The 25,643-nt window shown below is 53.1% G+C and overlaps 1 protein-coding gene across 1 annotated transcript in view; it reads left to right on the top strand.

Annotated features, from left to right (window-relative positions):
- The first annotated feature begins 14,662 nt into the window (after nt 1-14,662).
- The window catches only part of LOC127072114 (dynein regulatory complex subunit 7), a 32,330-nt gene continuing 21,349 nt past the window's right edge, over nt 14,663-25,643 (top strand). Inside the window, exons 1-2 of the mRNA XM_051012281.1 lie at nt 14,663-14,734; nt 16,668-16,811. Of these exons, the coding sequence (XP_050868238.1) occupies nt 14,663-14,734; nt 16,668-16,811 (216 nt within the window). The remainder of the gene's footprint in view (nt 14,735-16,667; nt 16,812-25,643) is intronic.

Below are 25,643 nucleotides of genomic sequence, written 5' to 3'. Positions count from 1 at the left end.
GGAAAAAGAAAAAGAAAAGAAATCCAAGGACGGTAGAAAAATTTTCGGAAACCGGAAAGAGTAGGTACTTCGGAAGTTCGGTAAAATCGATTTTCGCGTTATTAAACTTTTCGCGTCGATCTTCTCTACCTGCTCCGGGCCCGAACAGGTAAGAATCTATACGTAGGTTTCGGTTTTTCCTAACAAACGAACCCAAAGTTTTTCGCGATCGAGTACCCTTCGTTTCCTTTATTATAGTTCATGTAGAGAATAGCAAAAGAAAGGAGAAGAAAAAAGAGAGAGAAAAAGAAGAGGAAAAAAAATATTCGCTAAGAATCCAGTGACGTGGATAGAATAGCGGCTCCATCGTTCGCAGAAGGCGTAGCTGAGAGAGAGAGAGAGAGAGAGAGAGAGAGAGAGAAGGAGAGAGAGCACGTAGAGCGACGACTTCGCTGGCGGTGATGGCGACGGCAGTGGCGGCATCGATTATAGATAATCGACCGGTCGTTCCACCAATCTGCGATTCGTAGCTCGAAGGGTAGCGCGTTCGTGGCGATGCCGAGGAGAAGCGGGCGCAGAGGAGGGTGGCTTGCCACGGCGTAGGAGGTCGCGGTGAGAAGGGTTATGGGTGGAATGGGAGGGGGGTCGGGCGGTGGGAAGAAAGGGGGCCGAGGAGGTGGAGGAGGAGGAAGAGGAGGATGACGGGAGAATGCGGGGGAATGCGAGGGGGAGAGATAGGGGAGGGTGAGAGGGAGGTAGAGGGGCGGTAAAACGGGGGGAACGGGGACGGGGACGGGGACGGCTGAAAACGCTGCGTGAGTCGCGAGAAGCCGAGGAAGGACTTAACGAAGGAGCGGACCGAAGGCCGACCTGGAGTCGGGAGTTAACGCTCGAGGGGTCGTTAATTTTCCGATCTTGCCCTTCCCGGTGCGGAGGGCGATGGCGAGAGAGCGAACGAGCGAGCGAGCGAGCGAGCGAGCTAGCTAGCGAGAGCGAGAGCGAGAGAGCGAGAGAACGCTCTCTCACGAACGCTACGCTCGCTGGAAGGCATGCGCGCCGGAAATGGCGCGGCTACACGGCGGCAGCGGTGGCGGCGGCGGCGGCGGCGGCGGCGGCGGCGGTGGCGGCAGCGGCAGGTACGACCCGAAAGATCATAAATTCGCGTGTTCGCGATTAGAAAGCTTCGAACGGCTCGTTTCGCGGAAACTTAAACGCACTGAAATTACTTATCGATCGAATTGGCGGACTTTGTACGACTAGAGCGAGACAGAGAATCCAGTCGAATCTCGGAGACGCTCGTAGCTCCTAGAACATAAATAGCTAGATACGTCGAATCTCGTATCAAATTTCTATGCGCACACAAACGTGATTCGTAATTGGTAATTGATGCGCGATCGATTGATCACGTCGAAAGCCTACTTCTCTGGCTCGTCTTTCGTATCACGAGCTAGGAGACGACCGATCGAAAGCTATTTTTACGCTCACGCTCTCTAACGGCACTCCGAAATAGCAATTAATTTATCAAGAAAGGTCGGCTTGATTACGAGCTGGGAATCTTAATTGGTATTCTTTTAATTCGATCGTTTTAAATACACGTGATCGGCGAAAGCCGACTCTCACGACGTCGAATTTTCGTCGCAAGATGGTTTCGTCGACGAGAAACTCGCGAGTCTCGTTCTCCGCGTTCGCGTCGATATACTTTTTACATCGGGCATAAAGTTCCGTGGTCCGCGCTTGAACGTCGATACATCGACGATCGCCGTAGCTTTTCCACAACTTCGATCAGGGGTATACTCGTTGCGAAAGGCGTGAAACAATATTCCAACTATTTCGATCGACCTAAGATATACCTAAGATGTACTGTTCTTACGATCGATATATATACGTTAATGGATATATTTGAAACTCGAAACAGAATTATCTCGAGAACGAGATTTCTCGTTACCCATCCGTTTAAACGATCGTTGGTACGATCGATTCTCGAATCGTTCGATACGAAATACTTACGAGAGCTATAGATACGAGTTTCTTTCTCTTCTTTTTTTGTATACCTGGAAAAAGTATTCACGCGGATCGAACGTTTCTCCTCGTCGTCCTCTTGGTCGTCGTCGTCGTCGTCGTCGTCGAAACGACGTCACTCGATGGTAGCAGCGGCAGGTGCGGCCGTTAAGTCGACGACGAAGAAAAGGAGGGTCTAGACTCTCCTCTCTAGAATAAGCCAGACTAGGAGAGAGAGAAGCGACCAGAGAACGATGGAGAGAAGGAGAGAAAGAGAGAGAGAGAGAGAGGGAGAGGGGTACGAGGGAAGAAAATACGGTGGAGAATCGTTAGTCGCGACGGCTAGCTCGCGTCTCTACTCGAGAAAGAGGGAAGGGTGTTTGAGGGAGAAAGAGGAGGCGAAGGAAGAAGAGGAAGAACAAAAAAAAGAAAAATATGGGAAGAGTAGGTTTTCGGTAGAAGGGCCTCTGTTTTCTTCTCTCTCTCTCTTTCACTCCGTCCTTTCCGTCCTTTCTCTTAATCTCACTTTCCTTACAATTTTGCACGGACCTCCAAGTATGGGCCTCAGGGTTGGCCGTTAATTACTCAAGATTATGGGGAAAATCCAAGCAATAAAAACTTTTTCCTCAACGGCTGGCCAGCGTTACCGCCGACAAACAAGAGGCTTCTGTACGCTCACGACTATGCGGGCTTGGATCGATCGAGGGCCTGGTCCTCTCTCGCGAGAGGAAACGTGAGAGGGCAAGAAAAAGAGAGAGAGAGAGAGAGAGAGAGAGGGAAGAGAGAAGGAAAGAGACACACGACCGCCTTTAAATTTCACGCGAGAGAAAGCCGCGTATTACGTCGCCGTTTCTCCTATGCGATCCCCTTTAGGGTTAGGACGCTTCTGCGCCCGGAGGAAAAAATTTCGTTTGGTTAATCGACGAATTGGAACTAACGTTACTCGGCTCTCTCGGAATTCACGACGAGGTTAACGCCGAGGGGATAGAAGGAGAGAGAAAACAAGCACCTACTTATTTCCAAGGTTCGAGTCGTCGACAAAGTTCGCTGTCCTAAAATTCGATCGGTTTATCGCGAAATACAATACTCGCTGAGAAATTAATTGAAAAAAGAACAAAAGAAAAAGTAAGAGAGAAAAAAAGAGATACGCGTATCTCCGCGAAAGCGGGTGGAGCGAAATAGAGGGAGAGAGAAAGAGAGATACGTGGAACGACTTCGCAAACGACCGTAAAGTCGCAAGGTCGTGTTTACAGTTTCACGTGCGTTCCCTTTCCGTTCGCGCGAATAACCTCGTGAACCATAGCCATATACAAATCTGCTTTTAACGAGCACGCGCACCTAAACGTACTGGTACTCGTATTATCTCGGTCGATATATCATAGCGAAGGAAAATGTATTCCTAGTTATGAAAAGGACAAAAAACAGGCAGAGAGAGAGAGAGAGAGAAAAAAAAAAATGGAAAAAGAGAAGGAAAAACGAAACGGAGAAGGATTGTTAAGAGCGTTTTTATAACGAGGAATCAAATCGCTGCGATGCTCGCACGTCCGTCCCTTTCCCCGGTCCAAGCCCCAATGATCGTTCGATATATACGAATTCGACGTTCGGAAACACGGTCGCGATAAAACAATTGTTTTTCGGAGAACTGGAGATCCTACGAATTCGGCGTGTTTGCTCCGTATTATCGCGTCCTTCGTGACGACGCATTGTTTACAAATTGGACTCGAGCGTTTACGAACGTATCCGAAACAAAGATTTGGATACCGTTACCGAGTCGAAGGAACTTTTGAAAAAAAAATAACGATAACGGGGACGGATGGATCGTTTTTCTACGACCATCGTTTACGAGCTCTTCGCGATCTCTTACGAATCGCGTTAGACGCGTGCCCTGACTCGTAAAATAGAAAGAGAAGAAGAAACGTAAAAACACGGGCAAAGTCGAAAGATCGTTTTTCGAAAGTAAACATATATATATATATATGTACTTTCGGTTCTACGTATACATCGTACACAATGTTCAACAATGCCTACGAGGCAACGGCGAAACGTCGGCATTGTCAGCTGATCGGTAGTTTAAATGGCTCGTTACAAAGGAAGGAAAGAAAAACTATTGAAGCGGTATACGAACGAACAAACCAGAAACGCTTCCTATCCTCGCGTTTAGCGCGTCTATAGTTTCGAGTCGGCTACAGGGAAATAGAGGGGGAGAGAGAAAGAGACAGATAGATGGATGACGAATACGAAAAGAAACAAAGAGAGGCAGAGAGAGAGAGAGAGAGAGAGAGAGAATAAGAAAGAGCAGCGTGGACCGCGAGTCCGAAAAGTTCGTGCGAGGAATGTATCTAGATAAAATCCAGCACGAATTTATCTCCTGGTCGGACGTCGTGCGTAATGCAGAAAGGCGAACGAAGCGAAAGAAAGAGAGGAGAGAGAGAGAGAGAGAGAGAAGAAAAGTTTGACGGTGTGGTACCGTTACGAGGACTACCTCTCTCTATCTCCGTCTTTTTCTTTCCGTCCTTCTCTCTCTCTCTACACCATCGCAAGGCACAATAGGCCGAAGGAGCCGACCCAGAGTCTTCTTAATTTTCTCTCCTTCGTGCGGCCATTCGCAAAGGGAGCGAGAGAACGTTAGAGAAAGAGGGATAGATGGAGAAAGAGCAAGACGGAGAGAGAGAGAGAGAGAAAGACGGAGAGAGATAGCCGTCGGCTCTGTCGCCCCGGTCGGAGACGGGCATCGAGGCGGGCTTTAATTAGCACGGGATTTCGCCGAACGACGGACAGCCAACGTCACAGACTCGCTCCGCTTCGTTCCGTTCCGTTCCGTTCGTGGACGACGAGCCGGGCGAGCTTTTCCGTGCTATAGAGTGACGTGGAGAGGTGGAGTGAAGCGTAGAAGAGAAACGCGAGGTAGCGAGAGAACGATAGAGAGCGAGAGAGAGAGAGAGAGAGAGGGAGTCGTGAAGAGCAGCCGTGAGTCTGCCGCCCCACAGCGTCGCACCGCACCGCATCCTGCCACGTCCCGAAGAACGGCAGCGACCGTGGGCGCGAGGGAGAGAGAGAGATAGAGATAGATAGAGAGAGAGAGAGAGAGATCGAAGGAGACGCGAGGGTGAACGCGGGGGTAAGAGAGAAGGTTTACGAGTAGGAAGAGAAGGGCGAACGAAGGGTGAAGGTGGGAGCCACTCCGGAGGGCGAGCGGAGGACGTCGGTCGGTGGGTCGCGAAGGGCCGTGCGCGCGGCCGGCTAAATAACGGCCCTTCCTATCCTTCTTCCACTTCTCGCGCTCTCTTCCTCTCTCTCTCTCTCTCTCTCTCTCTTTTCTCCTCCCTACGACCACGTCGGTCACCCTCCATCTACGCTCTCCACCTCGCACCTCGTCGTCGTCGTCGTCGTCGCCGCCGTCGTCGTCGTCGTCGTCGTCGTCGTCTCGTCGTTTGGTCGTTGTCGTTGCCGTTGCGTCGTCCTCGTCGTGTCGTCGTCGTCGTCGTTGTGTCGTTGCGTCGTGTCGTTGTCGTTGCGTTGTCGTTGTCGTCGACGACGTCGACGTCGACGCGACGACGACGCAAAGGATCGAACGGTCGCGCGCGCGACCCAAAGAGGGGCGTAGAAACGAGAGGAGAGCCAAGAGGAGCCAAGAGAAGACAGAGCAAGAGAGAGAGAGAGAGAGAGAGAGAGAGAGAACACTACCACCCGTGTTTTCAGGCTTACGTGCGCGGCGCGTTGCGTCTACGTAAGCGCGAACGACTCTCCTTTCCTTCTCCTCGCGCTACGTACTCTGCCGGTCGAACGATCTTTCTCTTCCTCCTCGTACTCTTCGCTCCTAACTCCCCCGGTCTCTTCCTCCTACCGGTTATTAAACGAGAAAACGAGACCACTGGATGGAGAAAGAGAGAGAGAGAGAGAGAGAGAGAGAGAGAGAGACCTTCGGTGCTTGCTTCGCGAACCGCGAATTCTCCGCTCGCGAATTCTCAACCGCTGCTTTTGGATATACATATACGTATATCCATACCGCAGGTTATTCGAATCTCTCCAGTTCCAGGCTCTTTATAAAACGTAGCGCGATGAAATAGTTTTAACGAGAGTAATTCGATCGATTATCTCGTCTCTCGCTATCTTTTTCGAGTCGGTCGTGCCTTTTTCTCTTTGTTCTCCGTTTCGTCCGTAGATATATACGCGTTAGAGGAGGAGAAGGAAGAAAGAGAAGAGAAAGGGATAAAAGAAAAAATCGGATAACAAGAAGATGAAACGAGAATGGTAAAGTATTACGTAACGAGAAGGCTCGCCGCTCGGCGGCGAAGAACGGCGAGCGGTTCTTTTCTCTTTCTATCTTTTTACGCCATAGAGAGACGGAGATACTCCTCGTATATACCGTATTTCCTTGGAATATCCACGCACTCGTTATAAGAAAGATCGTAAATATAGCATCGTTGGCGACGGTTTATCTACGTCAACGGGCGGCACTACGCGCAGCGCGTCGGTGCGTGCTCTCGGAAAAAGGAACGAGACAAAAGCTAGCAAGAGTGAATGAGACGGAGATACGAAGAGAGAGAGAGAAAGAGAGGACGCACACGCGTGCGTCCTCGTCGGTCGTCCCTCTTTTCACGCGTATTGCACGTCGAGCTCGTACTTTTTCCCCTTCGACCGAGTCGTCGCTATCGTCGTCCTTGTCTCCTTCCCTAAATCGAATATCTCGATTATTAAGCTAACGAACGAGAGGGAAGGAGAGGGGGGAGAGCGTGTGTGTGAGAGAGAGAGAGAGAGGAGAAAAGCGTCGAGAATTCGGAAATTCCGTCGACGGAGTCACAGTTTGAGATTTTTCGGCGATTCGAACGAGAACGAACGACGAACTTTCACCGTCGCTTAAACCTCCGGCGACAAAGTCATGACCTTGAGAACGAATCCTTCCCCTCCCCACTCCGCGTAGCACGTTTTCGACGGTTACAATACCGGCTTCCAAAAGCCCGCGGAGAAAAGTTTCGATCGTATTCGGAAACAACGTGAAACGTGTATACGTGCGCGTAACCGTACGTCACTCCGGGACGTATAACGCACAGGAAACAACGGCGCTCGTAACAAACGGCGATTCTCGTCCTTCGTAGTAATGCGCACATGGTTCGATTTGTATATTCGTCGGGTTAGGTTGCGTTATGCGAAAGAGAGAGAAATCTCGTCTCTCTCTCTCTCTCTCTCTCTTCTCTTCTCTTCTCTCTTTTCTACTTCCTCCTCTTCCTTTCGTTCGCTTTCCGAGAGAGAGAGAGAGAGAGCGCGAGCGAGCGAGCGCGCCCTCGTCTCTCTTTCCTCTTTCTGCGTCCCTCCGCCTGCCGCCCCCCCCTCTCTCTCTCTCTCTCTTTCTCTACCACACTGACGATTTATACCGTACATATAACTAGGTATAACTCGAGCTCGAGTTCTCGAGGTGTTTCTGTTTTACCTACCGTTGACTCGTAAACGCAGTTTAAGCGACTTCGAGGCGGCAGTCAGCGCCGCTCTCGCATTACGGAAGTGAAGTTTTCAAGTTCCACGACACTGACCCAGTTTACTCTCTTTCTCCCCCCTCCCTTTATTCCTCGTCCGTCGCTCCGCTCTCCCTCCCTCCGCGCTATCACCCCTCTTTGTCTCTCTTCCTTAATACTTCCAGACTGCTCGCGTAGTTATCAGTTTCCTCTCGTACAGGTCCCTTTACTTTATATATATATATATATACACACACATATATATATGACGTACGTATAATACGTATTACGTTATACACGTATAATTCGCATATCGCACCTACGACTTAACAAATATACGTACGCGGTGCTCGCGATCGCACGCAGCGAGATATCGGCGATCGATCGGTCGATCGACCGATCGATCCACGGATCCCACCGATTGATCTCGTTTTCTGTCTTTCTTTTTCGATTTCTTTTTTAACTTCGAACTCGTCTAATTCCTTTGCGAAATATCTACCATAATACCTAAGCGATTACGTTCGGTGCCACGCGACTTCGAAGCGAGCTATCTCGACGAGAGCCATAAAAGCCGTTGCCAAATCGTTGACACTCGAGTAGTCCGTCGAGTCCGTCGCCTCCATTCCCCTTACCGATGTCCTTCCTCGTCCTGGCATCTTTTCTCTCTCTCTCTCTCTCTCTCTCTCTCTCTCTCTCTCCGTCGTACCCTCTATACCCGTCTCGCATGCCACCATCGCCTCACTCCTTCTCATCCGCTTCATTGTCCGCGTCTATATCCCCCTTCGGCACGTCTCACCTTTTTCGATCGTCGTCGGAACGCGCGCGAGACCTCGCTTCGCGATTGGAAAACGTCGCCCCTCTCTATTTGCTCTGTCTCTCTCTTTCTCTATCTTTTTTCTTTTTCTCTCTCCGTTGGCCTCGCGCGCATACATACGTACGACGAACGCATACATAGACGTACGTACGTCGTACGTTCGTATACCGCGCTAAGCGTAGCCCGATGACGAGACGATTCGATACCTTGGCGGCCGACGTCGGCGGCTGCGACGGTGGCCGCCTGGCGGAAGAAAAAATGCTTCGTCGAGGCTTGAAAGAGAGTAACAGGCCCCCGTGAGACTAAGAGCCAGAGACCGACGGCGACGGCGACGTCGACGAAAGAGAGATAGATAGATAGAGAGAGAGAGAGAGAGAGAGAGAGCCGTCGCCGAGAAGAGGAGCAGCCGCTGCGCTCGCACGAACGGAGGCCTAACCGGCATAAGAGCGCGATATTATAGGGGTATGGGTAGGGCCCTGAAAGGCTGGCCAGCCGACCGACCGACCGGCCGACCGACCGACCGACCATTCGACCGACCGACCATCCGACCGACCGACCGACCGACCAACAGACCGAGCGAACGAGCGAGGAACCATCAGCCATCCTGTCATAGACAGGATGTGAGGGTCCGCGAGTCCGGGCTGCGCCGTGCCGCGCCGTACCGCCTCGCGTTTCCTCGCTCGTCTCGACGTCGTGTCAGTACGGTTGCGTCCTCTTCCCTTTCCTTCGTCGCCTCCGCCTCCGCCTCCTCCTCCCCCTCCTCCTCCTCCTCTTTGTTCGCGCAACAAACTACGGCGTACGTAGGTAGCTACATTACGTAGTCGCGGCGCGTGTATGCACGCGAGACCGTCGTGGACCGAAGGCAACGCTCCGAAAGAATTCGAAATGTAGACTCGGTTCAAAGCGAAACATCCTCGCGTTCGGCTCGCCCTAACGATCTCGGGACTCGCAAAATGGTTCGTGAAACGTTGCCAAACTCGAAGAGTATACTAGTCCTTAGGGGAGATTATCGATAGCATCGGCAGATCGATTTCCATTGGAATCGGTGTCTCGAGACGGGCGGGGCGTGGGGGAGCGGTAGGGAGACGCGATCGGTACGTAGACCGCGCGAGAGCGATCGTTCCAAAATGACGAGCTTAGCACGGAAAGTCGTAACGCGCTGCGTCGCCCGTGTGAGCGATGTTTCTCTCTCGAGGACGCAGGATGGGTCCGAGGAAAGAGGGAGAGAGAGGGGGACAGAGAGAGAGAGAGAGACAGAGAGGAGAAGAGGCTCGACGAGCACCCGAACCGTGCCGCTCGTAAATTTTCTCGGAAGGAACGCTCCGTGGCAGCGGCTCTCTGTTACCTTGCCGCTCTGCCCGCGGTAATATTACTCGGTTTATATCGGGGCTGCCTTCGACGGAAGGTGTCCGCGCGGGCGCGTATACACGCACGCACGCACATACCGACGAAGAGAGCAGGGGAGAGGCGGGAGAGAGAGAGAGAGAGAGAGAGAGAGAGAGAGATGGACACGGAGGCATAGGGTTTGGTCGTAGCGAAAAAGAGAAAGAGATAGAGAAGAGTGCTCTCGAAAGAGAGATGGAAGGGCGCATCGCGTTCGCCATGGCGTGCGGTGCTCCGCGCTGTTCCGCGCCGCGTCGTGTCGCGCGGTGCTGCGCCATGCCGTGCCGTGCCGTGCCGTGGCGTGGCGCGCCGCGCCGCACCGCACCGGGCCTCGCCTCGCCTCGTCGCGCCGCGCTACTCGCGTTGAATCGCGGCTACGTGCGCGACGAGGGGCGACGAGGGGTGACGAGCGGCGACGAGGGACGACCAGGGCCGGCGTGGCGAGCGGGTTGCGAGGCGAGGCGAGACGAGCGAGCGAGCGAGCGAGCGAGGCGAAGCGAACCCCGAGGGATCGAGACAGGGCCAGGCATCGTATACGCGCGCACACCAAGAAAGAGGAACGATTCTCTCGAAGCGAGCGCGCCGATAACCTATAGGCCGGGCACGGTGTCGTGGCGCGGCGCGGCGTTGCCGAGCGCGGCCGTATCGGCGTCTCGTAAGCGGAGGGTCGCGCGTTATGTCCCACACTCTCTTGCGAGTGGCCCTTTGTGTGCACGAGCGCGCACGCAACATCGCAAGGGACACGCCGCGCTCCGCATGGACGATAGCGTCGCGGAGCAGCTGGCCGACCGTTCGATGCGTCGTCGTCGTCGTCGTCGTCGTCGTCGTTTTCGTCGTTTTCGTCGTTTTCGTCGTTTTCGTCGTTTCGGTCCTTCTTTTCCTTCTTCTCCTCCCCCGCGTTCGACGAAGACCCGCATGATACGACCGACGCGCGAGATCGAACGAGCTCGAGCGGAGCCTTTGCTCCTTCACGCGTCCGACTCCCCCTTCTGCCCCGTTCCCCTCCCTGCCCGGTATCTTTCTTTCGGAACAGCGCAAATTTCCGTGCTCCCCTTTTTTTAGTTCGAAAACCGCGGGGCACTCTCGGTCCGCCTCGTGAATTTGCGTTTCGGCCAAAGAACCGAGCCACGTGGTACGACCTCGACTCGCTAATGGACGATGGACTTTGACGCTCGCGGGTACGCGGCGGGTTGCTGCCTCGCGCACTACCACACGATGCTTTATATTCGACGAGCGCACCGTCACAACGACGACGGGCGCGCACCGACGAGCATCGCTCCTCGTCCTCGGCTGCGTCGTCGTCGTCGTCGTCGTCGCGTCGAATGCTCGGTGACTAATCGGCGCAAAAAATCTCGCGTATTATGGGCCGCCGCCCGGTTCGAGCAGGGGATTTGCAATCGACTAGGGTCCTGTGAATAGAAAAGAGGGAGGGAGATGGAAGACGGCAGATGGGGAGAGAGAACGCGAGAGAAACGCGGAACGTTCTCTCTGTCCCTCGTCGCTGGGAAAAAGGGTACTTTCCCGTCGATACCTTCCGATCGCGAACGCGATCTTTTCCAACGTTACGTGCGCGTTCGCGTTACGTTTTGTTCGTTTTACTTTTTCCTTTTTTTTTCCAAAAATTAAACAGCTCGATCGATCGATATCCGCGTAATTGACGATAAGAGCGAAGCGATCTTGGCGAGGACCCACGTATCTCGTATCGGACGAATCTTTGTCGATACTGTACGAGGATTCGTAACGGACGAAGAGGGAGGATGTCATCGGAAACAGAATTATTTTCTACGGTATGCGTTGCGAACCGTGCCTGAAAGAAAAAGCGATGGATTCGTCCGTAAGAATTCGCAACGGACTCGGTCGAGCATCCTCGGCTACCGTGCTTCTCGTTTACTTACCGCCATTAATTTACGGTCCTTTTCGACCCGACTTATCCCCCCTCCCGTCTCTCTCTCTCTCTCTCTCTCTCTCTCTCTCTCTCTGCCTCCGTTTCCTTTCCTTCGCAACCTTTCTCTTTTTACTTCGTAATTGATATAGCGAGTCGCTGCGTAATTCTAACGCGTAACCTTCGGTCCTCCCGCGCACCGATCGAAATCTTCGAATTTTAACCGAGTAATCGTTACTCTGTACAATGATAACTCGTAAATCGATCGCTCGAAACGAAGCTCGTCGGACGAACGTAAAGTTTTCCATACACCGAGACGTAACGATCGCGTAAGGAATACTTTCCGACGCGTCGACGAACGCGTATTCGCTACGTCGTTTACACGCTCGTTCCCAACTCCGACTTTTTCTTTCCCTATTTCGTTGATTCGCAAGCTAACGTTTTCGGTTCGCGACGCGACGTTTAATCGCGCTGGTACACATATGTGCACACGTACGTACGTACACATGCACGCGTGCGTACGAATTCGACGATACGTCGCATCGTGCTCGGACGCCTAATCGACTCTTATCGAACGAAAAATCCGGCTGGTTCGCGCTTTAATCGTACGCGTGGAAAAGAAAATGGATGGGTAATGCGGTGAGAAACGCGTGACTACGTAGTTCGTACGCGATAACGAAACGACGTCGTCGATGATAAATAGCGATTGCCCCGCGTTTCGTTTCTTTTTTTTCTTTGTTTTAGACGATGGGTCGTAAACGATGGAAATAGGTCGCGCACGAACGTAAATATACGGTACGTACGACGCGGAGAGATCTCTCAACGGCGTAATACGAAATTTAAAGCGCGCGGTAGCACCTGTTCGCGTCTTCTTCGCGTTCCGCTTTTGCGCGTCCGCGAGTAACGAGACTCTAATTATATCGTTGATCGTCATAAATTAAAGTCAACTCGCCTGGTCACGCTAGCCCGGTACTACCCAAGAGTCGGTCCGATTCATCTCTCTCTCTCTCCCCCTCTTTCGCGCTCGCGCCCACAGATCGTTTCAACCTCCGATAAGGTCGGATCGCAGGATCGTTCGTGTGCGTGAGCGAGAAAGAAAAGGAGAATACGGTCGATAGCATCTTCGAGGAAAAGTCGTCGCACGACTATGTAACGGAGATAACGACGTACGTACTTTGAAAGCTTTCCTCGAAAGCCATTAACGGTCATCCGATAGGTGACTTATCGTAAGATTTCGAGAGCGTATCTCGTAAAAGGAAAAGGAAGTGGAAGGTAGAGGTAAAGAAGGAAGCGAAACGGGAAAAGAAAGTCCGTAGGAACCGAGGTTCCGGGGCTCGTCGGCGAGGTTCGCGAGAGAAAGAACGGAGGAAAGTACGGTCGAGAACGGATGGGATTCTTGGAAAAAGGGATAAAGAGGGACGCGAGACCCTTAACCCTGCGGGTGACGGTCGGGCAGCGGTCGAACGAACATCGAACGAACGTCGAACGAACGACGGACAAAAGGGATCGGTTCTCTGTGGGAGCGCGGACGGGCGTAGATGGTCGGTCACGAGACGGTGGTGGGGGTCCGTCGGTGGTGGCGACGGCGATACCATTGCCGAGGGTGTACTAGAGGAGGAAAAAGGCCGAGAGAGAGAGAGAGAGAGAGAGAGAGAGAAGGAGAAAGAAGAGCGATAGAGAAGAATCGTCGAGGTGGAATATACGGAGAGAGGAAAAGGAGGACAGGAGGAAGCTCGCGATGCGTGACTCACCGAAGCGAGCCGTCGAACGAACGACCGAACGACGAACGGTCTTGCGTATAGGAGAAAGCCGCGGACCGAACGAACGAACGAACGAACGAACGACCGACCGAAACAGGGGGAAGGAGCCCCTCGCGGTGTGACGCGCGCGCGGAGCCTTTGTCCTCTCTGCCATCGGCTCGCGTTATTTCGCACTCCCCTCGCTCTCTCTTTCTCCGTTCGCGTCTCTCTTCCCCAGCTCCTACCCATCGCAGCCGGTGTGCGTGCGTACGTTCGTGCGCGCCTCCGAGCGCGCCAGCCGAGCGAGGAATTAGCGAGTCGCGAAGCTGAAGAAGGAGACTACCGAGAGCGCCGCGAGTGCAAACCATCTACCACTCTCCGCACTCGAGGTTAATGCGCTCTTCTCTTTCTCTCGCTCTTTCCCTCTCTCTCTCTCCCTCTCTCTCTCTCTCTCTCGCGTCGTTCACTCGGTCGTCGAAACTTAATGGCCGAGGCTTGGGCCGCTCCTCTCCGCGAGAGCGAGAGAGAGAGAGAGAGAGATGGAGAGAGGGAGAAGGAGAGAGAGAGAGAGAGAGAGAGAGAGACCGTCGCCGGACTCGTCTCGAATTCGCGATAGCGCCCTGCTACCGCCGAGAGCTATCGTTTCCGCGAGATAGGCGAGTTTACGCGTACGATCGCCCCGCTATTTTTGTAGCCTGCGTATGCCGCCGTCCTCCGCTGTCTCCGCCGCCGCCGCCGCCGCCGCCGCCACCGCCGCCGCAGCCGCCGCCACGCTGCGTCGTCGCGACACCGAGCCCGCTATTTTTCTCGCGAGCGAAAGAGACTCGCGAGGCAACGACGGCCACCTTGAATTCCGATCTTCTCCCTCTCGATCACGGACGAATCGGGCTTTCTCGCGGCCGTTAACGCGACTCGCGTCTCTCGCTGATTTATTCCGTAAACGAATTTTCGCGGTAGAACGTCCGACCACGAACGTAAATCGATCGTGCGAAACGATCCTCGTTGCTTCGTAACGCTTTATCGTCGCACGCATTCGATACGACGCGAAAGAGAATCGAGAAATTGAGAAATAAGCGTTTCGGAGCGACGTATCTCGATGACGCAACGCTGCGTCTCAGTATCGGTCCGGGGTATCTTTGGGATCGCTGTACGTACCGGAAACGTTTCGAATAACGAAATTGATGGAACGCGTTGCGTCCGATCACCGGTACGATAAACGCGGACATATCCCGAAAGGCGCGAGCTCGCTCTCGAGCTCTCGCAGCTTCCCGAAATATCGAACGAACTCGTTGATATCTCTCGCGCGACTCGAACGATTGGAAACGTCGACGGCGCGCGATAACGAACCAGAGTTTCTTCTACTCGCCGTGGAAAAAATAATTGCCTTCGTTACTCGACAGAGGAGGAACGCGGAGAGATGGAGGCTATGGCGACGGCGACGGCGACGGCGACGGCGACGGCGACGGGGCCGGGGGAGGAGGCGGCTGAGGTGGCATTCGGCATTTCGTAACGAGAAGCGCGCGGGCCTCGCCGATCGCGCGAAGAAGATAGCGGTCGAGAGCCCCAGGAACGTCGGCGAACGCGTTCGCGAGTTCGCCCTTCGCTCGTGACGTCATCGACACGGCGCAGTCGCCGACCGTGATTCGTCACGGTCTAGTTTCCCACCTCGCGCCCCTACCCCGCCGATATATGCCGCCTTCGTCGGTATCGTCGACGAACTCGTTCGCCTTTCTTCCATCCTCGGCGCGTCGTTGGCTCGCGCCCGTTCCGTCGTTTTTGGCGCGGATGCAGCGACGAGACTTGGCGGCGTAGCCGGACGAGGGAGGAGGAGGAGGCGGAGGAGGAGGAAGAAGAAGAGGAGAGAGAAAAAAGAGGAGAAGTAAATGGAGGAGGAGAAGAAGAAGGAGGAGGAGGAGGAGGAGGAGGAAAGAAGACCTTTCTCCTTTCGGCTCGACCGCGTCGGCTCGTCGTGCCGGCTCACGAAGCTCGTTGGATCGAGACGCGGCCTGATTAACGAAATTAAAGTCGGACCTTCTCGACGGTAGTACGAGCGGAATCGAAGATGAGCCAGGCGACGGCACCGACCGACCGCATCGACCGACGGCGTCGTTGACCTCGTCGCGTCGCGACCATCCACGCTGATTAGGAGGAATACGTCTATCCGCTTCTCGCCGAAGCTCTCGACGAACGATCGACCGATTTTCCGTGCGTTCCTCCGTCCGTGCGGACGAATAGCTCGCGGCAAGTAGGCCGAACTCGACGCTAGGACGCGTTTTCGATTTATCCCGTTCGTTCGCCCTCCGATTCGACCTAGAGCGACGCGGTCCCCCTTCGCGTAATTAGTCTCGAAGACCTTTTTTCCGAGGACACCTTCGAAACGAAAAAGGAAGGACACGAGGGAACGGCGATGGGAGGTGGTTAGGGGAGAAAAGCGGAGAGTCGGGTCGCGATGAAAAAAATTTTAATTCGAGCGAGCGTGCTCGATAACGCGTATCGAAACTCCTCGTCTCGTCTCGTTTCGTCTCGCCTCGACTCGACTCGGTCGCCTCCTCGCCTCGCCTCGTCTCGCCTCGCCTCGTCCGCCTAGCTTCGTCTCCTCGCCTCGCCTTGCCTCGAGTCTTTCCAACGTTCCATCGGCCTCTCCCTCTTCCCTCCCCCTCTCGACCCTTCCCTCTTCTCGTCTCACCATCCGCACTTTTTATCGGACGACGAAGGCACGGTGCTCGCCTCCATTATACCCACATCCATTCTACCATAGCCCTGCCGCCGTTGGAAAAATCCGGCATCGAGTCCCTCTCTCTTACCCCTTCGTACATCTCGCTTCCCTTTTTCATCGTCCTCTGCTCCTCATCCTCCTCCTCCTTCCTCCTCTTCTTCTGCTTCTTCGTCGTATCGTCCTTCTCCTTCCTCTTCTTTCGATCATTTTCGAACCCTTTTATAAACGTCCGCGCTGCGAACTACAAATTCTCCCCACCTCTCTCTATTTTTCTCGCTGAATTTTTATTTTCCCAACTCGAGAGAAAGGGGTACGATTTCGAGCGAGTCTGCATTCGCACCGAGATATCTCCGAAAACGAAAAAAGAATGAAATTGCGAAACGGCTTGAAAGCAGTACCTGCCTGCCTGCCTGCCTACATAGCGTATTACGGCACGAACGCGATCTCGAAAGTTTTCTAGTTCGTACCCAAAAGAGGCATCGATCAAACGATCTCGAGCGATATCGGCGCGCTCACCTAAACGTCGACGACGCCGAGCATAAATCTTAGGCGACCTTTAGCCGGCGATTATTCCGACGAGGAGGATCGAATTTGTCGACGTTATCCGAGCGAAATCGCTCGGACTCGTCGGCAGTGGTAAAGCGACGGGCGATAAAGTCGTTTCGCCGAGTATCTCCCGCGCTCGAGTAATACATAACTCGAGAAGGAGAAGGAAGAGGCGGAGGTGGCGGAAGAGGGAGGCAGGAGGAGGAGGAGGAGGAGAAGCGAGGCGAAAGGAAGCCGTAGGGTGGCGGTGATCTCGGAAAGAGAGACGGGGAAGGAACGAAGCCGGCGATACCGACGTGCCCAGGTATAATACCTACGTACGTATATACTTACGAACGTACACGCGCGCGCAAACACGCACACGTACGTGGATACGTACGTTCATTGTCCCGCGGCTAATATCGCTTCTTCGTACACTCGAGCGCGCATTCGTAACGAGATAAACGATAGCGTCGTTCGAATCTGTCGGAGTCGCGAAGCGTTATTGGATTAAAGTCGCGTCCCACTCTTCGTGCTATACGATATTATACGATACTATACGATACTATACCGATACCTACCCGTGACCCACTTATCTCCCTTCGGCAAAGCGCGCCTTTAACCGACGTTCGTGTTAATTTTTAGAGCTCGCCTCGTCGTACCCGCGAATCGATCGACGCCCGTGAGCGCGTAGGTAGGCGCGCGCTACTTGAAACGAACGTTATCATCCGCTCTTTACGCCTAACCTTCTCTCCTATATCGCGTTGGCTACTTTAAATAGTCCTACCGCACCGTAGTGCCAATGAGGAAACTAGAGTAGAGGAAAAAATATATCGATTTCGAGAGAGAGAGAGAGAGAGAGAGAGAGAGAGAGAGCGAGAGCTCTCGATAAAGAAAATTCGTCGACCCGTCGCGAAATAAAACAAAGATAGGCACCCGATCGGAGTTTATCCGGTCAACGAGAAAAATTTTGCGAACGGCTTTAACGCTTTTTCTTTCTCTCTCGCATAGAACAGCGAACCACGTCGTTGGCAGGCGAGAAACGCTGCGTCGCCGCGGCTTCCCTGCCGCGATCGATCTATCGATCTCCTCGTTCGCCGGCTCTCGGCACGAAGAAACGCGAACCGTCGCGTTTGCTCGCTCGCACGTTCGCGCGCGCGAGAGAGAGAGAGAGAGAGAGAGAGAGAGAGAAAGAGAGGGAGAGAGGCGGGCCTAGCGCCGCGACATATCCGCTCGATTTACTTTCCCGACTCCCTCCTGGTCTTCCTGTCTCCCCCCCTCCCCCATTCCAGCCCGCTTTTTCGCCGCACAAAGGCGAAGGGAGAACAAAGAGGGGAAGAGAGAGAGAGAGAGAGAGAGAGAGAAAGGGAGAAAGAGAACTTGCTCGTCCGTGAGCGCGAGAAAGCGGGTGCGTCGCGCGTCGAGCACGGCAGTGTCGGTGTTTATGCCGGTGCCGGTGTCGGCGAACCAAGGTACGCGGCATAAGCGCGATTATGCGATGAACGGAACACCCCAAGATGCAGGTAGTACGACGACGACGACAACGACGTTGAAGAAGAAGAGAAAGAAACGCGTGAGAAAGAAAGAAGAGCCTCGCTCGCTCGCTCGCTTTACTCTTTTTCTTTCGTTTCTTCTTTCTTTTTTTTCTTTCTACCCTTTTTTTTTTTCTTTATTCCTCGCCGACCGGCAGAATTTGATGCTAGAATCCCACCCACCTAGTTGGGTGACGTTCGAAAGAAACGCTCGGCTCGATTATGTCGCTCTCGAATTTAGCCTTGTACGCGCTCTCTCGCGCGACTAATAACAAAGGGGTTGCTGCGGAGTGCACGGAAGACTCGGCTAGCGTAAAGGGCCGTCGGGCTCTTGGCTGGCCGGCGGAGTGTAAGGGAGTGCGGAGAGAGAGAGAAAGAGAGAGAGAGAGAGAGAGAGGAGAGTAAAAGAGGGCAGACTCGAGAGCGAGAAGGAGGAGGATGAAGAGGGAGGGAAGGCGGTGACCCGCGGTGCCTGTCTGCTGCGCTGGCCGCGTTTCAGAGCCGCAGTTCTCCTAGCGTTATAGCCACTGCGCGCCTCTCTATATAGCGCGTGTGTGTCGGGTGGCAAATGGGTGCGCGCTCGCGCGCGCGCGATTGCGAGGGACCGACAGAGAGAAAAGAGAGAGAGAGAGAGAGAGAGGAAGTGTGGGGAGCACACGGACGGGTGACTACGACGACGACGACGACGACGACGACGACGACGACGACGACGACGACGACGTCGACGACGGTGACGACGGTGACGACGGTGACGACGACGACGGTGGTGACGACGACGACGACGACGACGACGATGTGGTGGTAGTGGCGGAGGAGGAAGAAGAGAAGGAGAGAACGTCGACGACGACGGAGGCGAAGGCGGCTCTCTCTCTCTCTCTCTCTCTCTGTTGCTCGAGCTCGAAGCGAAGAGGCTATGGGGCGAGGTGGCGAGGTGGCGAGGAGGAGCAAAGGGACGATGCGAACCGAGCGCTCTCGCGGGGAGAGAGAACGGAGGTAATTTGAGCGTCACACGCCGAGCGAGCGGGCGAGCGGCAACGAACGAACGAACGAACGAACGAACGAACGAACGAACGAACGAACGCCAGGCAACGTCTATGTGCTACATAAAGAGCCCCCCTTATGTACCCGACCCATCGCGAACCTACGATGCGACGCGACCCATGTACAACGCGTCCCAAAAGTACCGTGCTAGCCTCTGCCTCTACCTCTGGCTCCGGTTCTGGCGTTGCCTCTGCCGTTGCCTCTGCCGTTGCCTCTGCCGTTGCCGTTGCCGTTGCCGTTGCCGTTGCCGTTGCCGCGCGCCAACGCGAGCACGCTGCCGCCACCGTCGGATATATAGCACCGTACACGATACCACCGTCCTCTCCCTCGACCCGTCCCCCTCCGGGACGGAACCTTCTCTCTAGCTGGGAAATGGCTTTAACCCGGGTTATCGAGGGTACGATGCCGTACGGACGATCGAGGGACGGGGTAACGACGAAGAGAAGGAAGGAACGCTTGCGAAATTTTTCAGAAGCCATAGAGCTGCGAAGATCGCGACAGCCGGCGAGCGCGAGCGTGGGTGTGGTTTTGGCGGCAAACCTTTTTCTTTACCCTCCTTCCTTCCTCTCTGCCCCTTTCTTTATTCTTTTCCTTCCGAAACCGTGGACGGTTCGTTCTACCCTTCCCCGATACACTCCTTTTATCGTCGAGCCAATCTCGAATACGCGTTTCCTCCGGTTTGTTCTTACCTTTCGTTTTTCCTCGATTTGGCAACGGCGAAAGAAACGATCTCCGAAATACACCAAGTACGCGGTATCGGTTAAATCGCGAAGGAAGCTCGTCCTACGTCGACGCGTTCCTACTATTAGCAACGCGCTCGAATCTCTCCTCCTTCGTTTTTTGTCTATCGCGCGAACGTCGACGAATCCTTTTATCGTCTTTCCTTCAAAATTCCTCGACGTTCTTCGGCATCCTCTCCGACCAACGGACCGATCCAACTCGTAAAGTTCGCGGCTCGGACGATCGAAGCTGTGACGATCTCTCCAACGAGGATCGATAACTAGGACGATATAGGAAATCGATACGATATTCTTCGAGGCATTGAAAAAACCAAAAAAAGAAAAAAAGAAAAGAAACAAAACGAAAGGAAAAAAACGAAGAAACGCGCGTCTCGGTCGTCGACGATATTTATCGCGTAACGGGCGGGTTTGAATCAGCGTCTTCCAAAGTTCGTACGATTCGTTTACCTATATATCCTACGACCTACGTACGTAGCTACGTATGTACTTTGCTCGCGTACATAGGTATACGCGCCGCGCTGATATACGACGAGTTCCGAAAGCCTTCCAAGATAGGTAAGCCAAGATAGGTCCCCGCAGTCGCTCCACGACAAGAATCGTTGTCGTTCGATGGGAAAGGAGCATTAACGAAATTGTTGCGGCGTAACCACGTTCCACCCCGAGAGGTTCTCCTCGCACGGGAGGCTCGCTTCGAGGAAGAAAATAGTCCTTCTCCCATCGAGGTTCTCGATGGAATCGATGAAATTGGAGCGACGATTAAATCGTCGATCGGCGGTTAGCGATCGTTCTCGTCGTTTCGGGATCGTCCCGAAACGTTCTTCGAAACGAAACGCGACGCAACGCTGTGCTCGACCACGTCGTCGCGAAGCGAACGAACGAAATCACGAATCGATTCGTTTCTCGCCCTCGAAGACCGAACGCTTTCTCGTTCCATTCTCCGTCCGTAAAAACTTTTTCAAAGTTAAACTCGTAGGATAAGCGCAAACTCGCCTAAGGAAAACGCGCGCGTACGTCCAAGTACTTTAGTCTCGAGTTTAGAGGCTCTTGGCAAGCGACGGGTCGTTTCCCGAGATCGTCTTATAAGATCGAATAGAAAAATGAAATCCAAGATCGATCGAAAGGAAGAAGAACGTTCGAGTCGAGCGACCGATTCTCCCTTTCGCGCTGTCCTTCTTTCCGTTTAATTACGAGCCACCGTAGCAACCCTTCCGCGAGAAAACGTTTCCCGAACGAAGAAATTCTCCTTCTCCCCTTGCCCTCCGCGACCCGATGCTTCTCCTCTTGCTCCGCCACCTCCGCCTCCTTCTCCACCGACGACGGTTCGTTTCGAAGACGTTCTCGCGTGACGCGAGAGAGTCGGCCGCGAGGGCAAGAGAGGAGATCCGGCGAGGGACGAATCACGATTGTCGGTATTCGTGGCGCGGCACAAAGAGGATAGAGGAGAGAAGGTTGATGGAAAGGTCGAGCGGGGCAAAGAGAAGATAGGAGGAGGGTGGGACGAGGCGGGAGGGTCGCGCGATTAATTCGCAGAACGACGAAGGATATTCCCGCGGCTGAGTCCCGTACAAGCCCCTCAACCCCGCCACCCGAGTCACCCTCCTGCCTCGCTCTTCTTCTCCCTTTTGCTCTCTTCTCGCTCTCTCCGTCGTTGTCCGCCGCGGCATTAGGCGTCGATCTACCGAGATACGGAGATCGAGGCAGCCGTGCGCCTCTGGCCTCGTCGATGCCGAGCACGTCTGCCTTTTGGGGCGCGCGTTCTCTCTCGCACACACGCGCGCTAAAGCTCGCACACATGCCTCCCTCGTTACATATGTAAGCGCGAGGGCGCGCGCACACACAAGCGCGCGTACATACATACCTCGCTGCTATATACCTACCACGCTACATAAACCCACTCGCGCTTACTCGCCGTGTAACCTACTACTACGAACCCGCGACCTTCTATATACGTGCGCTCGTGATAGAATATACGTTCCTCCGTAGAAGGTACATGGACGCGTATATCTCGAACGAAGTAGGTATATAACCGTATGTATATCTCTACTCGGTATATAACGTAAATGTGTGTGGCATCCGCAAGGATGGAGCGCGCATGTATGTACGACGTATATAGCTATGTACGTATATATGTACGTACGTACGTCGCGTCGGTCCTGCTCGCGTATGTATACCTACGTACATATGTACCTACGTCTCTTTTCTACGCTCACATATAGAGACGCTCGCGTATTCCGACACGAGCTCGCACACGAAGCTAAGGACGACGACGACTACGCGACGACGACGACGACGACGACGACGACGACGACGACGACGACGACGACGACGACGACGACGACGACGACGACGACGAAGACGACGTCGGTCGGTTGGACGGTCGGTCCGTCGGTCGGTTCTCTCCTCTTTCTCTCTATATATATCTATATATACGTACGTACATACATAGATATATATATATATCGTTCTATATATATATATATATAACGTTAGCCCCATGTAAAACGGGGGTAGGACCGCGGCTCGCTCCCTCTTCCCTTCCCTCGTTTGGACGCCCACCCGCCTACCACGCTACTTGCTTTGCTCTCTCTTTCTCTCTCTCTCTCTCTCGGTCGCTCGTTTGCTTGCTCCCTCGGTCTTTCGGTTGAGCGCGTTCGCTCTCTCTCCCACCCTCCCTCTTTCGTCTCCCTTTGGCTCCCGCGAGCCACCGGGGTCACTTATGTATATAGAGGATCGAGAGCCGACTCTCCTCCGTCTCCCCTCGCTCTTTCATTCTCCCATTCTCTCTCTCTCTCTCTCTCGAACGCGCGCTACTCTACGCTCGTCTCGCGAACTCGCTTGCAGACCAGATCCATAGTTAATTACCGGCCTAATCTCTATTCGCGATTGCCCGAAACCGCTCGTAAATCCCTATCGGTGTGTGTACCGCGAGTCGCGCGTGGGCGTGTTTCGCGCGCGCGATCTCCTTCTCCGTAACGCTTCGTTGTCTCGGTATGCGCGATTCTCTCTCTCACACTGCCGTGTGTGCGAAGGATGCGCGAGCGCGACCGCGTGAGAACGCCGTGTTGCACGGAACCAAGAGAGAGAGAGAGAGAGAGAGAGAGAATGCGATGTACTACGTTGTGTGCGTCTCTTCGTGTGGAGGGAAACGAGGAGTGCGCACCACGAAGGATCGATCCCCACGATCGATCGCCGCGATGTATACCGTTAAGAGGGAATCGACCGAGATCGCCGTGTTCCGGGCTCGACCCGCGCGCCGCTTCCGGTCATGACGAGATAGAGCCAGAGAACCAGAGAGAGAGAGAGAGAGAGAAAGAGAGAGAGAGAGAGAACGGTCGTTGAGGAAGCCTCCTCCTTCTCCCCCTCCTCCACCTTCCTCCTCCTTCTCCAGCACCTTTCTCGCATCGACTACTCTCCTTTCCCATCCTCCGCCCTCCCTCCCCCTCCGTCGCTCGCCCCCTCGACGTTCGTTTCTTCCGTGCTCAACGATGCGGCCATCCGATACGGAGACTTCTATCCGCGATCAGTCTCTCCTCCTTCGTTCTATCTCGCCAAATTATATCGCGCGAGAGAGAGAGAGAGAGAGCTTTATCGCTATTCGCGATTTTAAAGAGCAGAACGCCGTTCTTAGGTTCGTTACGAATCGTCGTTTCCATCAATTTTCTTAAGAATCGACGAGAACGTGCTTCTTCTTAACGAGTTCTTTGTTTACGCGTTAGCTCGAACGTGCTCGCACGATTAGCGACGGAGATTCGTTTGTGGAAAATTTACGGAGTAACTCGTTCTTTCGTCTTCGAAAGAACTTTCAAATCTTTACGGTCGATCGGAAAAGTAAGGAATGCATAAAGATTAAAAGAATATCGTAGATTCTTCTTACGTAAATCTCGTTGGAACGATCGAGCAAGATCCTCAAGCAGCTATCGCCTTTCGTCTTTGGATCCGAAAACGAAGGATCGAAGATCTTGTCGCCGTGCGGTTTGGATCTAGCGGAGAGCCTAGTTCTCTTCTTCTACCTTGGCTCGTCGCATCGGCTAGTCGACGACGCGCGACGACGAGCAAGAAGGAGGAGGAGGAGGAGAAAAAGAGGAAGAAGAAGACGATGACGAAGAAAAAAGAAGAAGAGGAAGAGAAAGCACTCGATGAAACTCGGCCTCCGCACGACCGAACCGCGATTCGACCAACTTCTTGTATGGTCATCGCTGCGATCTTCGAATCGTTGAGCCATGATGAGACGAACCGCTTCTCGCATATCCGCCACGTTCTTGCGAGAACTACCCGCGTGGCATCTCAATGTCGAGAATGGATAACGACTTCTTTTATCCTTTCATTGGACGTTGGGACGGGAGTGGACGGTAGTAACTCGCATACTACGAGGAAATCCCGATACGATTCAACGTCTCGTTCGAACGACGTGTCTTAACTTTCGTATTATTTCGACATCTTTACGCTCTACCAAAGCATCGATCTCGAGAGCTCGTCGTGTCGTATAAAAGATAACAAGGAAAAAACACCTGGATCGATTCTAAAACTACTTGGAATTTTTCCGGTATATCGAGTTAAATTTTATACGTATCTCCTACTTGAGGTAAGATGAGATCGACAGAATTTTCTAAATATACGTTTCGTATGTACGGGCTTAAGAAGGGGACTATCGACGCCAAAAGTATCGACGATTATATCGACTCGTTAACCCGACAAGATTGCGTGTACGGATCGGAATATGAAAATTTATAGAGCGGAGATAGAGGAAACTTTGGGTGAATCAACGAATAATCCAGACGTATGTAATGCATCCTTTTATAGGTGCGAGAAAAAGATTATTTATTTATTCTTTTATCGGGAGAGAAGCGAGATCCTCGCGACGCGTTAATTTGTCCTTTCCGGTTAACGAGTCCGAGTAAATACACCTCGCACGTATTTCGGAAAATAGACGCAAAGGAAAAAGATTAATGCATGTACGATTGCGTTTACGTACGCGCGTACGTAAAATTTATCACGCGCGCGTACAAAGCGTCGAGGAAACGCGCGATGAAAATTTTGAGTAAAAATTGTTGTAAAAACCTATCGAAACCAGTTTCGGTTATGTCTGATCGGTATGATAAAACAAGTGTTAACGAGGTCGGAAGTTTGAATGATAAAACTATAAAAATCGGTTGCACGTATCGAGATTAAGCCGCTCGAAATGAAACGTAATTTTGAAGTGCAATTTCGCGACGTCATTCCCGCTCGGACGATTGGTCGCGACGATAATACATGCGAATGTATCGTTCGTCGAGGATCGAGAAGGCGCGGCAAAGTTTCGTGCGAGCATTGGGATAGCAGCAGTGCGCAGCTTCGCGAATCGACGCGTTACTCGGGACCGTTAGACCCCGTTGTAATCGCGACTGACGCACGCGGAGTTAACGCGCTGCGCGACTATTTCCAACAGGATGTTGCGACAGCCGACTTAACGGAGTACCTACGTTCGAAAGACGTTATCGGGTTCCTCCAACATACGAATTTCGACTACACCGTATTTTATATAAAGTAAATTTGCCAGATGTACGCTTCGCGAGGAAAAAAGGATGAAAGATTAAACGCTTGCCAATTATCGCGATAGTTAGCGTTTATACGCGAATCAGTTTCTCTCTTATAAAATTGTTGCAAGATTGTACTTAAAAAAACACGAAAATCGTCGGATACGAACTAACGTACGCGATGGAGCTTACAAAATACGCAAACGTAAATATGCCATTTTAAAGTTACGCGAGAGAGTTCATTCACTCGCAACCTAGTCTTTATCGAGCGGATTCTTCCTCGAGAAAAATAAGAAAAAAGGAACGAAAGTACGCGCGACGTACGATTAAA

Source organism: Vespula vulgaris, chromosome 24 (genome assembly GCF_905475345.1).
Source record: "Vespula vulgaris chromosome 24, iyVesVulg1.1, whole genome shotgun sequence".
In the NCBI taxonomy this organism is placed as follows: Eukaryota; Metazoa; Arthropoda; class Insecta; order Hymenoptera; family Vespidae; genus Vespula; species Vespula vulgaris.
Note: the sequence above shows the minus strand (reverse complement) of the source record. Positions and strands in the feature narration are given on the sequence as shown.